General features: G+C 39.2%; 1 protein-coding gene across 1 annotated transcript in view; it reads left to right on the forward strand.

The window, feature by feature from the left end:
- sdk1a (sidekick cell adhesion molecule 1a) overlaps positions 1-16,301 on the forward strand; it is an 827,262-nt gene that overhangs the window by 655,962 nt on the left and 154,999 nt on the right. The window contains exons 21-23 of the mRNA XM_060840817.1: positions 4,169-4,360; positions 4,739-4,860; positions 14,404-14,513. Coding sequence (XP_060696800.1) covers positions 4,169-4,360; positions 4,739-4,860; positions 14,404-14,513 — 424 coding nt within the window. The remainder of the gene's footprint in view (positions 1-4,168; positions 4,361-4,738; positions 4,861-14,403; positions 14,514-16,301) is intronic.

Consider the following 16,301-nt stretch of genomic DNA (forward strand, 5'->3'; position numbering starts at 1 on the left):
AAGCTAAAATACCAAAAGTAAACTGAAGTAGTAAACTATGGGATTAATCTGTAGAGAGACAGTGACACACATGCAAGGGGATATTTCAGAATACTCAAAAAATATATTCGTACATTAGATTACTTACTTACAGTATGGAAACAGGCCTTCGGCCCAACAAGTCACACCAACCCACCGAAGCACAACCCACCCAGACCCATTCCCCTACATTTACCCCTTCACCTAACACTACGGGCAATTTAGCATGGCCAATTCACCTAACCTGCACATTTTTGGACTGTGGGAGGAAACCGGAGCACCCGGAGGAAACCCACGCAGACAAGGGGGGAATGTGCAAACTCCACACACACAGTTGCCTGAGGCAAGAATTGAACCCGGGTCTCCACCGTGCCACCCATTAAAAAAAACTTCTGAAAGAAGCCCGGGGTTTCCTCCGGGTGCTCCGGTTTCTTCCCACAGTCCAAAGATGTGCGGGTCAGGTGAATTGGCCATGCTAAATTGCCCGTAGTGTTAGGTAAGGGGTAAATGTAGGGGTATGGGTGGGTTGCGCTTCGGCGGGTCGGTGTGGACTTGTTGGGCCGAAGGGCCTGTTTCCACATTGTAAGTAATCTAATCTAAAAATCCCATGCCAATTGTGGTTAGCTAAAGAAGTTAGGGAAAGCAATGTACTTGAAGCTAAATACATAAAACTGTGCAAAGTTGATTGGCAGATCAGATGATTGATAGCATATAAATAACAATGGAGAATGACCAACAAATTAATCAGGAGGAAGAAATTCAAGAATGAGGGGAAACTAGCTAGGAATGTAGAAATGGATAGTAAGAGTTTCTACAGCTATTTAACGAGAAAAAGCAAGAGAGAGAGAGAATGTGCTGTTAATAGTAAATAATAAGAAAATGGTGAAGATAGTGAACAAATAATTTGCTTCCGTATTCATAGAGGTTACAAAAGCTGTTTCAATAATAGCTGTAAATTCAGATGTGAAGAACTTAATGAAACTACAATTACGGAGAAAGTGATAGTACCCTGTTCACCAAAGTACCATCTGGGAAGCTGAAGCTGGTGTATTGCCATCCTGTGGTTGCATGGAGCAATGGACATGTTCTGCATTAGTCCCCATATATGTGTGGACTGTAGTTGTAGATATTATAACAAGAGTGAAGACAGAAGGACTAAACTTGTTTTTTGGTAGAAGTAGCCAAAGCTATGTACTGGACTGGAGGTTGAAAAACAAAGTTAAAAGCTGCAGGCTTTATGTAGGTAGATTTCTGAATTGATTCTGAAGTTTCAATTGAGCAGAAATTAATTGGGAAAAGGAAGTTGATTCCTTTTGTGAAGTTAATGAGATGCAAATACATGTATATAGGTTTCACGCCACCTGATGGCGCAGAATTCATCTTCATCTAACAGTGCAGGAATTAATCACAAAAGTGTCTCAACAGTGAGCATCTGGTTTTTGGACTTCCGCCTGATCAATTCATCATGCTTGCCATTACTCTTGCCACTTCAGGGAATGAGAAATACACCCATTGATTCTCTTTTCACAGATGTTGCCATGCTCAGATGAGTATTTTCAGGACTTTGTCTACAGAAAAGCCGATGGGTACCCACACAGAAATCATTGACACAATGGTAGGCTTGACAGAAAACCTGCTGTCACTGTTAAGGACTGTGGAGGATTCCGTCACCAATTTTGCATGTAACCCTGCCCAGAGTCCATCTTTTCTAAATTTGCCTCCGCTTCTTGCCATGAACACACAAACTGATGCCAGTGGACACCAGTGTTCAAAGGGCTTTGCAACATCTCACAGTAATCCAACAATCTGTTCTCCCAATAGATTATTGGAATTGCTGAAACACTGCCTTTGGAAGTAGCAGTGATGTGATGGAACACAAATCTGCTGCCCTCTTCTAGTTCGTTTTTCCATCAGGGCACCACTCCACTGGTGCACTTGGTGTTATCTATCAGCCAATAAGTCTGAGATGATGTCTAAAGCCTAGACCTTGTAGTGCAAAGAACATCCTGTTAGGCCATCTGTCAGTTGCCTTTCATCAGTCATGCTCCAACAAATGGGGTAGAACTGTGTGACAGTGCTTGGAGAAAGTACATAGATGTCAGGCATCAGAGCAATTGGTTCATGTTTCCAAGGATTATTGGATAGTTTGATTCTTAAAAGTTGGTTTAGAATGTTTGATATATTATGGCTTTTACTTCAGCACTGTGCAAAGACAACTCTGTGATGGTCAGTAAATGAGGGATGGTAAAGTGTGGAACTATAACTGAATGGTTAATAGAGCTGCATTTGTTGGAACCATAATTTAATCAGCTAATCACAAACAATGCACAACGAGGGTGTTTTCCTCCTGCTATGTCACCCACCTTCTGGTCTACTTGTGGAAAAGTTGCATGTGATGCAGCAAGACCACTACAAATAATGTGATACACTGAGGCTTTTGCAGGTTGGTCCAGACAGAAGAGTTGCTTAAACACTTCAGTGGTCTGCTCAATCACATTTCATGTTGTATTATTCCTCTAATTATCTTCTAACTGCTCGTGAAGTCATCAGGCAAGTGGTCAATGGATAGTTCTTGTTACCAAGTAGCTACTCTTTGGTTTCTCCAGATGACTCGTATTCTAATGGTGCAATGAAATGACACAAAACAAATGCTTCGTGCCTGCTACCACAGTCCCAGTCCATGAGTTTCATGATTTTTTTTCAGTAGATTTGTAGATTGCATTGAAGGAGTAGAATCTTTTATATTTGTGGTGCAGCTCTGAATTTACATGTTGTTCCCAGAAAGTAATGGGCATACAGTCATGGGAAGCCTGCTAATCTGCAAAGCCAAATGTTCATTTCACTTGTTTCTCTCTGGCAAGAGACAATACAGTACATTCCTCTATCTTTTCATATAGAACACCAATAAACTCCCTGATATAACAGTAGATTATGAAATATTGGAGATGTTGCTTGCTTTGACTTGGGTGGAGAAATGCAAAGAATATGAAAGCTACCATCAACTTTCATTGTCAATAGCAGAACTGTCTGTACCTTCCCTTCTCCAGTATTGCGACTCTGGTTGTAAGCAGTAGTGAGTTTCAGTGAGTTTATCCTTAATGACACTTTTGCTCACTGATGCTGTAATAGGGAAATGAATCCTGGAAATATGGCCTCCTACTGAGAATCTTTCTTTCCCTCCACCTTTTCCTTGAAGCAGCCTATGCTCCTTGTTGACTCTTTCATTCTATCCCTTCAGGTTGCAGCAGGTCAAAGATGATAAAACCTATAATTGGATGCAAGGTTTATGAACTGAACAGAACACTTGAAGTGAGAATCAAGATCTTCACCAAGTGCCACATCACTCCTTGTAGCCTTTAATTTTAGCTAGTGGTGCAATCAGCAAACATTCTGCAAACTCAGCAAATGCTGTCAAAATCAATCAGCAGCTAACATGAAAATGGTAGACAATCTTTTTAAAAAGCATTGATAGAGGGTCCTTCCTGCTGAGTGAGGTTATGAGACGATACTAGCTAAAGTGTTGAGCTTTGAAATGGAGTTAATTCAATGCTACATGCTGACTGATTCCACAATCTGCCAATTCTGCTTACTTTTGGCACACCATCCAGATATAATTTGTAATATTTTATATGTTAATGTTATCGTTAATGCTGTTTTAATTATGCTAAACCTGATAGAAAATAGTGTGGTTGAAGAATAGGGGGATCTGTTGGAAACTCAGAATCATGAATAAATCACAAAATATTGCAGTTATGTTGAAATCTACAAATTTGAACTGTCATATAAAATTGTGTAATCATTCCTTCATATATCTTTTACAGTTTAATTCTATCATGTGTGCATCAAAAGTTCTTCAAGTTTAAAGCTGACTTTATTATAAATTGCATATTAAGAATTTATATTCTGAATTTGGTTTCTGTACATGAACTATATTCAAAGTAGCCTAGGGAATTTGTTCATTTCATTATTCTTGGGTTTATTTCTCTGTAGGAAGAACTTAATGTTTGACATCTTAAATATATGCCACTGACAAAAATAAAGTAGTGTTCACCAAAGGAGTATATATCCTAAATTGACACCATGATACTTGTAAAATTCAGATAAAGATCAATCAAAGTTGAACATATTTCTGTCGTCCTGTGCCGCATAGGTTACCAGATTTCCTGGGAAATATATAACAAAAATGAAAGTCGTATGAGCCGCAAATTGTCAAATACAACACAAGAGTACAAAATAACAGGACTGAGTTCCCTTACCACCTACACTATTGAAGTGGCAGCCATGACATCAGTGGGCATTGGAGTACTAACTTTATCTACCATCTCTTCTGGAGTCCCACCAGGTAAGACATCCTTTTGTTGGGTAATTGGCATAATAAGGGAAAAGTGAGTACTGCAGATGCTGGAGATTAGAGTTAAGTGTGTGGTGCTGGAAAAGCACAGCAGGTCATGCAGCATCCAAGGAGCAGGAAAATAGACGTTTTGGGCAAAAACCCTTCATCGGGAATTGGCATAATAATTTGAATATATTAATTAATTACCCTTCTTAATTCATTTGTAATCTTGTTTATGAATGATTCTTATTGGGGTCTACACTGAGGAAGTCACAAAAATTCTTGATTGATTTATTTCACTGATACTGTACTTATCTTCATGTAATTTCCTGGGGTAAAAGGGAAATCAAGCGCATAAATTATGTATTAAACTTCTCTGTTTTGCAGAACTCCCAGGTGCTCCATCTAATCTTGTGATCTCAAATATCAGTCCTCAATCAGCCATGCTGCAGTTCCGGCCAGGGTATGATGGGAAAACATCCATCTCAAAATGGATTGTGGAAGGGCAGGTCTGTGACATATTTTTAGATGTGGTGCTATCCAATCCACCTGTATGTTTAACCATAGCACAAAAGCCAGTACATTTCTATTGGCCAAATCAATAGACAGTGAGTAGAAACCTATGTATGAGCTAGTCCTTAATTAAAACTTTTATCATTTTGCTTCAATGAATTCTAAAGTTTTCCTGCCATGATTTAAGCTATCTCAATGACCTGGTACATCTACCAGCTAGCAAAGAATCATTTTGCTTTCAACTGTATCTTTCAATTATAATTTGGAAAAAAAATTCTTATCAGATATTTCTATTATAGAATAAATGATCAAGTTTTCATAGAGCATATAGTTGTTTTTCAATGAATCTGTCAATGAAAAATCTCAATCTGCTTAAAATGTGGTAGAAAATGTATAAAGGTGATTTGTATTCCATGGTTTACTTTGGGTTTTTACAATTCCCAGCTGATGTTATTACAGGTCAAGTCAGATCCCAGACTGAAATCTAGCGTGATAGTTTTTTTTATTTAATGGGGTGATCTTACACTAAAACAGAAGCATATGTTGCATATCTGGTTTAATAATAAAACAAGTTCATTATGTGACATAAAATAGTGTAGATCAAGCTATTTACATATAATGTAATTTGAAAATAGAATAGGAAAATGATTCAACCATGGCTAACAAGAGAAATTAGGGATAATATTAAATCCAAGGAAGGGGCTTACAAATCAGCCCAAAAAAGCAGCAGACTTGAAGTTTGGGAACAGTTTAAATTTTGACAAAGGAAGAAAAGGGATTGATTAAAAGGGTATGAGAGTAAGCTTGTGGGGAATATACAAACTGATTGCAAATGTTTCTCAAAATATGTTTTAAAAAATAGTGAAGACAAATGTAGGTTCCTTACAGTCAGAAACATGGGAATTTATATGGGGTAACAAAGAGATGGTAAACCAGTTAAATGCATATATTGGTCTGTCTTCACAAAGGAGGACACAAGTTTTGCTCTAAAATTGGTGGGAAACAAAGGATCCAGCGAGAGGGAGGAACTGAAGGAAGTCAGTATTACTACGGAAATGGTGCAGGGGAAATTGGTGAAATTGAAGGCCAGTAAATCCCCAGGGCCAATAATTTACAACCCAAAGTATTTAAGAAAGTGACCCTACAAATAATGGATGCATTGATGGTTATCTTCCAAGATTGTTTAGATCCTAGAACAGTTACGTTGGATTGCAGAGTTGCTTATAACCTCCACTGTTTAACAATGGGAGATGGAGAAAAACACACGGAATTATAGACTGGTTAGGTTGACATTGGTAAAGTCCATTAGAAAACTTGCAGGAGTGATACACATGGAATCAGAATCAGACAAGGTCAGCAAAGATTTACAAAATGGAAATTGTGCTCGACAAGCCTATTAGAATTTTGAGTGGATGTTACTAGTAGAGTTGACAAGGGGGTGCCAGTGGATGTGGTTTGCTTGTTATGGACCAAATCAAACCCCATTAAAATATATCAAGGAAATAGCGTAGACCCTAAATTTTTAAAGGCAAGTTTAAAGTCCTGTGTTCCAGATATAATTTGATACGTTACACTACTTGGCTTTAAGCAAAACACACTTTATTCATTCACTATAGTTAAAATACAAACAAAAACAAGAAGGTTTGGAATAACTTAACTTGAATGGAACACTTAACAGAATCAAAGATTATTTAACTAGTATACAGCAACTATTCCATTATAGTACCATCCCATTAAAACATCCTTGGCAAAGATAAATTCAGTAAAATAGATTGTCTCACACGGAGTTTTCTCCAGTCCAAGAGGAAGGAACATCAAGAGAAAAATTCTGGCAGAGAGAGAAAACTAAAGCGTTTTGCTGCAGCGGGGAGAGATGTATTGCAGCTTCCAAACCCCAACAAATACTGTAAGCTAAACTAAAATCCTACTTCTGTGTGAGCCTGACTCCTCCTATTCATGCTGCTTCTATCGTTCCAACTTTAAAAAAAAACCAAAGCCTCACAAGCAGTTTACTTCATTGCCTTGGAACAGACCACTCCTCACCCCGTTTCAAATTCTTTTCACAGAAGAAAAAGACAAAATACATCTCTTAAAGCCATGATATTATCACAGTCCCACTTATGAGATTAGTATATAAAATTAAAGTGTAGGGATCAGTGTATTGAATGAATAGAGTGCTGATTGGCAGACAGAAAATAAAGAGGAGGAATAAATGGTATTTTTCGCAGTGGGCTGTGACTAGTGAGGTGCTGCAAAGATCAGTGCTTGAACACCAGCTGTTCTCAATATATATTTGTAATTTAGAAGAGGGAACTAATATTTAATAACTCCAAGTTTGCAAACTTGGTAGCTGGGTGGGAGGGAGAGCTGTGAGGTGATGCTTCAGTGTGATTTGGGTAAGCTGAACGAATGGACAAATGTGTACCAAATGAAGTAAAATGTGGCTAAATGTGAAGTTATCTGCTTTGGTGGCAAAAAAAGGAAGACTGGTTATTATCTGAATGGCAAAAAAATGGGAAAGATGGAGATGCAACAAAACTTGGGTATACTTGTACACCAGTTGTTGAAAGTAAGCAAGAGGTGCAGCAGGCAGTTTAGAAGGCAAGAATTGGCCTTCATAGTGAAAGGATTAGTGTACAGAAGCAGGGATGTCTTGCTGCAATTGTACGGGACTTTGGTGTTGATTTGGTTCCTTATCTGAGGAAGGATGTTCTGGCTATAGAAGTTTGAGAAACAAACGTTTATCAGTCTGATTCCAGGGAGAGCAGAACTAATGTATGAAAAAGAGATCAGTCATCTGAACCTTCGAGGAATGAAGGGGAATCTCATTGAAACTTACAAACCTTCTGTAGGAATAGGTAGGTAACTGCAGAGATCATGTTTCTGATGACTAGAGAGTCCAGAATTAGGGGTTACAGTCTAAGGATACTAGGTAGACCATTTAGAATTGAGATGAGAAATTTGTTCACTCTGACATTCTGAGGTAAAGAAAGTGGGTGAGACCAAGTCTTTGAAGAAGTTTGATGTAATTCTTAGAGCTAAAGGCATCAAAGGCTATGGGGAACATGATACTGAATTGGATGATCAGCCAGGTTCATATTGAATAGAGGAGTAGACTTGAAGGGCTGAATGGCCTACTCCTGCTCCTAATTTCTATCTTTCCATGAAACACACAATTAAGATACAATCCCATCTTTCTTTCTGACAGTATCACTATTCAGTACTTAAATACTGGAGAGAATTTGCTTCTCTATCATATCTACAGATTTAAGTTAAGTCTGGGAATTGAAAGAAGCAGTTTTGAGAATTCAATAGCCTCTTCCTTGATTTTGTTTTAAATTCACTTGTGGGGCATGGGCATTGCAGAACTGGGCCACCATTTATTGCCTATCCCTAGTGGCTCTTGAGGAGGTGGTGATGACCTGCAGTCCTTGTGCTGTAGATACATCGACAATGTCAGTAGGTAGAGAGTTCCATAAAGAAGGGGGGGGCGGGGGTTCTGAAGAAGAAGAGAGGTCTCAAGGAAGGGTCTTCCTTTCTGAAGAAGGGTCACTGGACCTGAAACATTAATTTCCCTCCACAAATGCTGCCAGACCTGTTGAGTTTTTCCAGTAATTTCTGATTTTGTTAGGAAATTCCAGGATTCTGATTCCAAGACAGTGAAGGAACGGAGATATATTTTGAAGTCAGCATGATGAGTGCCTTAGAGGGGAATTTGCAGGTAGTGGTGTTCCCATATATATGTAATCCTTGTCCATCTAGATCATGGTGGCTGTGTGCTTAGAAGATGCTGTTCATGAATCTTTGATGAATTTCTGCAGTGCATCTTATAAATGGTATACTCCACTGCTACTGAGTGATTGATAGTGGAAGGAATAGATATGTGTGGACATGGTGCCAATTAACAGGACTGCTTTTTGCTAGATGGCTTCAACTTTCTTGAGTGTTGTTGGAGCTGCACTCATCTAGGCAAATATTAGCATTGTGCTTTGTAGATGGTGAACAGGCTTTGAGGAGTCAGGAGATAAGTTACTTGCCACAATATTCCTAGCTTCTAATCTGCTTGTATAGCCACTGTATTTATAATGCTAGTTCAGTCCAGTATATTTCTCCGCTTAGTCCTGATTAATAAACACAACTGAGCTTAATATTCAATGTATGGAAGAACACTAGGAAACTCAGAGGAACAGAAGGTTCTTGTCCACAGATCCCTGAAGGTGGCTGGACTCTGTTGGAGCTGTACAAATCTTTGGTTAGCCCACGATTGGAGTAATTCATACAGTTTTGGTCACCACGTTATAGTAAAGATGTGATGACACTGGAGGGGACGCAATGACGATTTACCAGGATGTTGCCTGGGATGGAGTATTTTTTGCTATGAAGAGGCTGGATAAGCTCAGGTTGTTTTCATTCAAGGAGAAGGTTGACTGGGGTGCTGATTAAGGTGTGTAAGATTATGAGAGTCATCAGTGAAAAGCAGCTGCTTCCCTTAGTCGAAGGATGAAGAACAAGAGTGCACGCTTTTAAAAGTAAAGGCAGGACATTTGGAAGGAATTTGAGTTAAAGTGTTTCACCCAGGGGTTGATAAGGGTCTGGAATGTTCTGCCTGGGAGTGGAGTTGAGGCAGGTAACCACAGCCTTTAAAAAATATTTGGATGAGCGCTTGAAGTTTCATTGCATTCAAGGCTACATTCATATTCAAACAAAATCTTTCCCAGCTATGACTATTTGCCCAAAGCAAAATTTTAAAAATTCCTGATCCTTCTGAACAGAAAACAAGCTAATGTTTCTCAATATTTGCTGTCTGAACTCTTAAAATGCTACCAGTACAAACAAATTCCCATTATTACCCCAGGAGCTCCTACTTTGTCAAAATGGTTTTAAAAATCGTACTGCAGAGATACTGACAAGTTAATTATTAAGCCTGCTCATATACATGGTCCAAAACACACCCGCCACTAGTTCAAGAGGCAAGTTCTAAAATACATGTTATTAATATATTTTATATAAATCTCGCTCACCTCACATCTCAGGGCACACTACAAATTTACAATCAATCTGAGAAAGTATCAGATAACTCTCTGAAACAAGGTATTCTTTTTTTAACTTAAAAGAATGAAAAATTAAGATAAACGTCAAGCTGTGATTCACGTTTATAATAAAAATGTTTGAACACTATAACAACAGATTCTGAGTTAACTTGAAACCAGAACCCATATCCGCTGGTGAAATGGATTTCTCAACTGTGCAAAGCTTTGAAATGGCTTCTGGTTTGCAGTTTATTGCAAGCCAGAAACTAATTGGTTTAGTGTCAATTTTTTCAAAACTGCATTTGCTCAAGACGTGATTTCATTAAACAAATAGAGAAAAGGGTAATTATACATTCTGATGGTTGCTAATAAGCAATTTATGCTGCAATCATATTATTTGGTAAGAACTGCAGCAACAATTACAACTTAACATGTACGTAGTACTGTTCACAAAATACTGTTTGTAAGAGTGCAAGAATTTGCATTTTCTAACGTGATATCATACCCTATAATGCCGAAAAACACTTCACAACCAACAAATTACTTTTGAAATGTTGCCAGTGTTGTTACATAGGTAAATATGGTATTTAATTGCATACCATAACACACTCTCAGGAAGTGATCAAGCTGAATGACAGAACTAAATTGCAGTTTTTTCTTTGAGTTTTGCTGGCAGAAGTGTATAAATAGAAAAGGAACAGAACTTAAAGGAGTTTAGGAGGGACTAAAAGCAAGAGGCGGATTTTTGACGATGGGTCCACAGAGATAGTTAGGTGAAATGGTTCCAGGAGAGTATCAAAGATTACACAATACTTATTACAGATCAACTTCTAACGAAAGAATTGAGGGAACAGGGGCACATTAATAATCCAACTCAGACAGTTGATTATGGACTGGAATTTATGTTCAGAGTATATTATCTAACAAGAAGTATCTAAGAATGAAGAGAAGAATTTTGAAAAAAAATTGCAGAAAATGCTGGAATCGCATACAAGATCAGGTAGCATCGATTGCAAGAATGTTGGTGAGCAGTTCATCTCTATTGTTGAATCTCCAGCATTTACTTTTACAAAGGACACCCACAACAGCATCCCCACTGTGTGTCTGAAGGTTGTGAATAGATGTTACCATGTTCTCACAGAACCAAGCCAGCTGTTGTGAGATCAATAGACCACACAGATTTGTCAATCACACTGCCAAAACAGCAAGTGTTGGGTTGCAAGTTGGGTCCTGTGCCAGCCTTTAAAAAGGCAAACATCCAATTGCAAGCAAGGTCATTTCTTAGAACATCTGCCATTGCAATGCTTTTGGAAGTACTCTGGAATGTTTTTGGAAGTATTTGGTTGAATTCCTAAATTTGCCAATGATTGTCACTGCATCTTTACAATGGGGTAATGATGCAGTGACCTTTACCTCTCAGACTACAAGAGGCATCAGGACCACAGTTGTAGTGTCTGTGCCTGCAGCACATTCCTGATGAAGGGCTTATGCTCGAAACGTCGAATTCCCTATTCCTGAGATGCTGCCTGGCCTGCTGTGCTTTGACCAGCAACACATTTTCAGCTGTGATCTCCAGCATCTGCAGACCTCATTTTTTACCTGCAGCACAAAAGGCAAATTGGAGACAATGCAGACAAGAAGCTCTTTTGATGCTTTCAGTCAAGTTAGTTAATTCACCCAGAATCTTCTTGCATATTAGATTACTTACAGTGTGGAAACAGGCCCTTCGGCCCAACAAGTCCACTCCGACCCGCCGAAGCGCAACCCACCCATACCCCCCTATATTTACCCCTTACCTAACACTACAGGCAATTTAGCATGGCCAATTCACCTGACCCGCACATCTTTGGACTGTGGGAGGAAACCGGAGCACCCGGAGGAAACCCACGCAGACACGGGGAGAACGTGCAAACTCCACACAGTCAGTTGTCTGAGTCAGGAATTGAACCTGGATCTCAGGCGCTGTGAGGCAGCAGTGCTAACCACTGTGCCACCGTGCCGCCCACGATATGTCCATCACAACTCTCTTTCTGTTGCCCCATTGAGATCATCCTCAGTAGAACTCTTCTATGATCTCTCGTTCTAGTGAACTGGCAAATGAACCTTTCTTTGTCCCTAATTTGCCTGCATCACATGCATACCTGGATGACTCACCATGTTCTGATCCCAATCCAATATTCCAGACAAACATGTAAAGTGGGTATATCTGACATGGTGCCCTCTCCAAGTGTGGTGTTAGTGCTGTGTTTTTATTCCACCCTCTCTTCCCTTGGGTTGCTGTGGCTCAGAAGGCAGCAATTTGCAGATGTCTGAAATCATAAAATAAGAAGGGAAAGATTGGTGATGGAAGGAAGTGATAGATTGGACAGCAAGAATTCCATCATTGCACATTGGTGGCTTGCTTATCACACCAGATAGTACGATCAGGGTGAGATGAAATTGAGAAAAGGAATAAAACACATCAGACCCTTTTTACTGTGTATCATGATCTTTGGATTTGAGACTTAGATGTATTGGGGTGAATTTCTTGACACAATAAAACCCTCAATATTCACTATCTATACATTCAGAATTCTTATGCAACCAGCAATCAGAAAGCCACTTCCCTACTGCATGAAGTAGTCCTCACACAATACTGATTGAAGGGTCCAGCATCAGCAAGAGTGTGCCACTGAATCCCAAACCCTTGCCCTTGCTGCTGACCCCTGGACCATCCCCATGCAACTCCTCCCTGCATCACTCTCCACCTGTGGCCTGCATCCCACAACAACCTTGGGCCTCAGATAGGTGGATGACCAACTGCAGCCACTGCCTCTCTGATGGCACTTCCAAGCAATGAACAACAAAGTCTACTGCTGTCCAGTTGAATGCCTAATTGGCATTTAATGCAATGGATTTTTCATGAAAAGACTCAGTGCAAGAAAATTGAATTCTGCAATAAATTCAAATCGATAAGGTGAAGATGCATTCACTGAACTGACCGCCCGTGTGAGGTCATTAGACTTGATGTGAAGCTGCCTAGACCCGAAGTCCAGGCTCCCAAAGTTAACCTCCCTTGCTCCCACTTCTCATTCCCTTATGAAGGCTCTCTCCACCTTTTCAACTCTGCCTACATGCAACGGTGCATCCATCATGCTGGAATCCTGTTCCTGACTTATTGTCCTATTTTCCATTATTTAAAGTTTAGCAGTATTATTTAGTGTAGATTTCCTTTGCAAGAAGGAAACAGGTTTCTGGCTGGATCAGGTGCTCTCAAAACTAATTCTATTTGGCTCTTTTCTGAGTCTAGAGGCAGCCAGTGACACAAAACAATCACCAGTGTAGAAGTACTTTCTATTCATTCAGGGGATGTGAGTGCTGCTGATTGGATTAACATTTGTTGCTCAATGCTAGTACTGCTCACTCCAATGTTACTGTCTAGCAAATGAAGCCAGGGCATCCAAATGGGCGTACTGGACATTTCCAGTGGAATTTGTGCAAGCAGTTCGTAAAGCACAACACTTACATCTAAAAGTAGGGAAGACAATTTTTAGTTATCCAAGTGAATTAAAATTTTCAAAAGTCAATGCGTCCTTGGTGTTTTCTTTTCTAGCCTGTTTTACTTCTGTTGTCTCTTTATCTCATATGTGAGATCTCTTTCTGGGTCTGCCACATGGAGAGACTAGAGCAAGCGGAATGGGGTCACTTTTTGCTCCCTAACTCTGACAGAAAAAAGGAAGATTTGAAATACTGAGAGCTGCTTTTGTAAAACATTGGAGGAAATTCCTTGCTTCATTGGCACTTCTGTCTAACCTGTTGTGTTTGGAGAAATCACTGTGTACAAATATAGTGCTAGATTCCATTTGATGAAAAACAGGAAATTCTTAGTGCTGATCTTTGAAGATTAGGGAAAGATCACAAACGTGCCGACAATGCAGCTTTGCAGCTACTTGATAGACATTAACTGATAATACTGCTATCACCAGCAGCGAGTTCTGACCTTGGTGTCAAGAAGCTCTCTTCACTTGAGAAGAAAATACCTGACTCATCCAAAATTAATGTACCTTTTCTCAGCTAAATTGAAAAATATACTTGGCAGCAGGCATGGAGAAGACCAATGTTTCATTCTTTAGATATTAGCACTATATTGGAGGAAATTAAATTATTATTACTCAAATTGCAAATTAACCTGAAAAAAATATATTTATTTGAATTTTTAGTTCTCCCTACAAAATAAAACTGGCACCGCAACATAACTCCAATGTCTGGATTTTGACTTCTCTACAGTTGAGTGTAATTGTTAAGCTGCAAATTGTTTAAAATTTCTAAAGTTAAGTATGACATACCAAAAACTGTAGAACCAGATTTTTTTTTGAGTTTTAACTTTCAATTAAAAAAAATAGTTTTACCCGTTGCCTTGTGTACTGTGTGAATGTTAAAATATGAGGTTCTAACAATACTCTAAGTCAAACAAGGTTTCACTTTTTATAACTAATTTCCTGTATCAGTATTATATCATTTTATCCTCAGATTGGAATGATTGGAGATGATGAAGAGTGGGTTGTACTGTACGAAGTAGAGAATGAACCAGATGCCCAGATGTTAGAAATCCCAAATTTGATGCCATATACATACTACAGGTAAGTCAAAGGGCATTGGTGTGAAAGTTCATATACTTATATTTTTAACTCTAATGTAAATTGCAGCCATGATATTTTAATGTACCTTAATATAAAGCTCCTGTTAAAATTTAAATTAAGGAGGTATGACTCACCAGTTTTAGCTCTCCACTATTTCACCTGTGGCATTTTGCTTTATTCCTGATGAAGGGCTTATGCTCGAAACGTCGAATTCTCTATTCCTGAGATGCTGCCTGGCCTGCTGTGCTTTGACCAGCAACACATTTGCAGCATTTTGTTTCCAACCCATTCCTGACTTGATGTCATGAAAAAGTTGATGAACAATAATGTATGTTTGTGGAGTAAATGTGCAATTTCAAAACAGCTGCAAACAGCTGTGGTACTGATGGTGCTCATGTATTCTCACATGGTTGACTGTTTGACTCAGGCCCTAGGGTGGAAGATAAGAGCAGCGAAAATATTCACACAAGTACAATGCAGGATGCTAATCAAAGTTTGGGATACATGTTTGGTCGGACCCTTTAGCACCAACTCCTTCTTAAGATCATAAAATGTTTTGGCCTTGACCGCTTTGTATTATAGTGAATTCCACAGCCTTGCTATTCTTTGGGCGAAGAAATTAATCCTCAACTCAGTCCTAAATGATTTACCCCATATCCTTAGACAGTGACCCTGGTTCTGGGCTCCCTTGTGATGAGGAACATCCTTTCCACATTTACCTGGTCTCATCCTGTTCAAATTTTATACATCTATGAGATTCCCCTATCATTCTTCAGAACTTTAGTGAATGTAATCCTAACTGATTAAACTTGTCCTCATGTGTAAGTCCTGTTATTCCCAGGAATCAGCCAGCAAACTTCACTGTGCTCTCTCCACAGCCAACATATCCTTCCTCAGATAACGAGACTAAACTGCAATAATACACCATGTGTGGTCTCATCAAGGTTCTGTACAATTGTAACAAGACATCCCTGCTCCTGTACTCAAATCCCGTATGAAGGTGAACATTCCACTTGCCTTCTTGACCGCCTGCTGAACCTGCATCCTTACCTTTAGTGACTCACGTATGAGGAATACCCAGGCTTCATTGCATATTCTTTCTCTCAATTGCATATCCCTTCTCTCAATTTATAGTTGTTCAGATAATGATCAGTCTTACAGTTTTTGCTCCCAAAGTGGATAACCTCACATTTGCCCACTTTATACTATTTTTTCCACCCTTCACATTTTACTTTTGCACCAGGCAGATATGAACAATTGTTGTAATTCGCTCATGTGTTCTTTGAATGTTTGCTATTGTCTTTCCACTGTTATCTCTTTGCGTAACTTCCCCAGTTGATCATAGCCAACTCATGCCTCATTACAATCGTAATTTCCTGGTCTCAGAATCAATTACCTCACTCTCCAGCTTGATGAGAAATTCTGTTATAATAAGGTTGCTCATCACCAAGGGGCCTCACACAACTAGAATGCCAATTATTCTTTTCTTGTTAGCCAATACCCAATCTTGGATGGCCTGTTCTATTTGGTACTTCAACATTTGGTCCAGAAAGCCATCCAGTATACAGTTCAGGAATTCTTCCTCTACAGTTTGATTACAGATTTGGTTTGCTAAATCTATGTGCAGATTAAAGTCACCCATAATTACAGATATTCCTTATTGCATGCATCTCTAATCTCCTGTTTAATGCCATTGCCACCCCCCTCAACCACGCACAGTTTGGGAGTCTACATACAACCCCTTGTACGATGTCTGCAATCATATGTGCATCTAATCTTATCGGCATA

The sequence above is a fragment of the Hemiscyllium ocellatum genome, chromosome 20 (assembly GCF_020745735.1).
Source record: "Hemiscyllium ocellatum isolate sHemOce1 chromosome 20, sHemOce1.pat.X.cur, whole genome shotgun sequence".
Lineage (NCBI taxonomy): Eukaryota > Metazoa > Chordata > Chondrichthyes > Orectolobiformes > Hemiscylliidae > Hemiscyllium > Hemiscyllium ocellatum.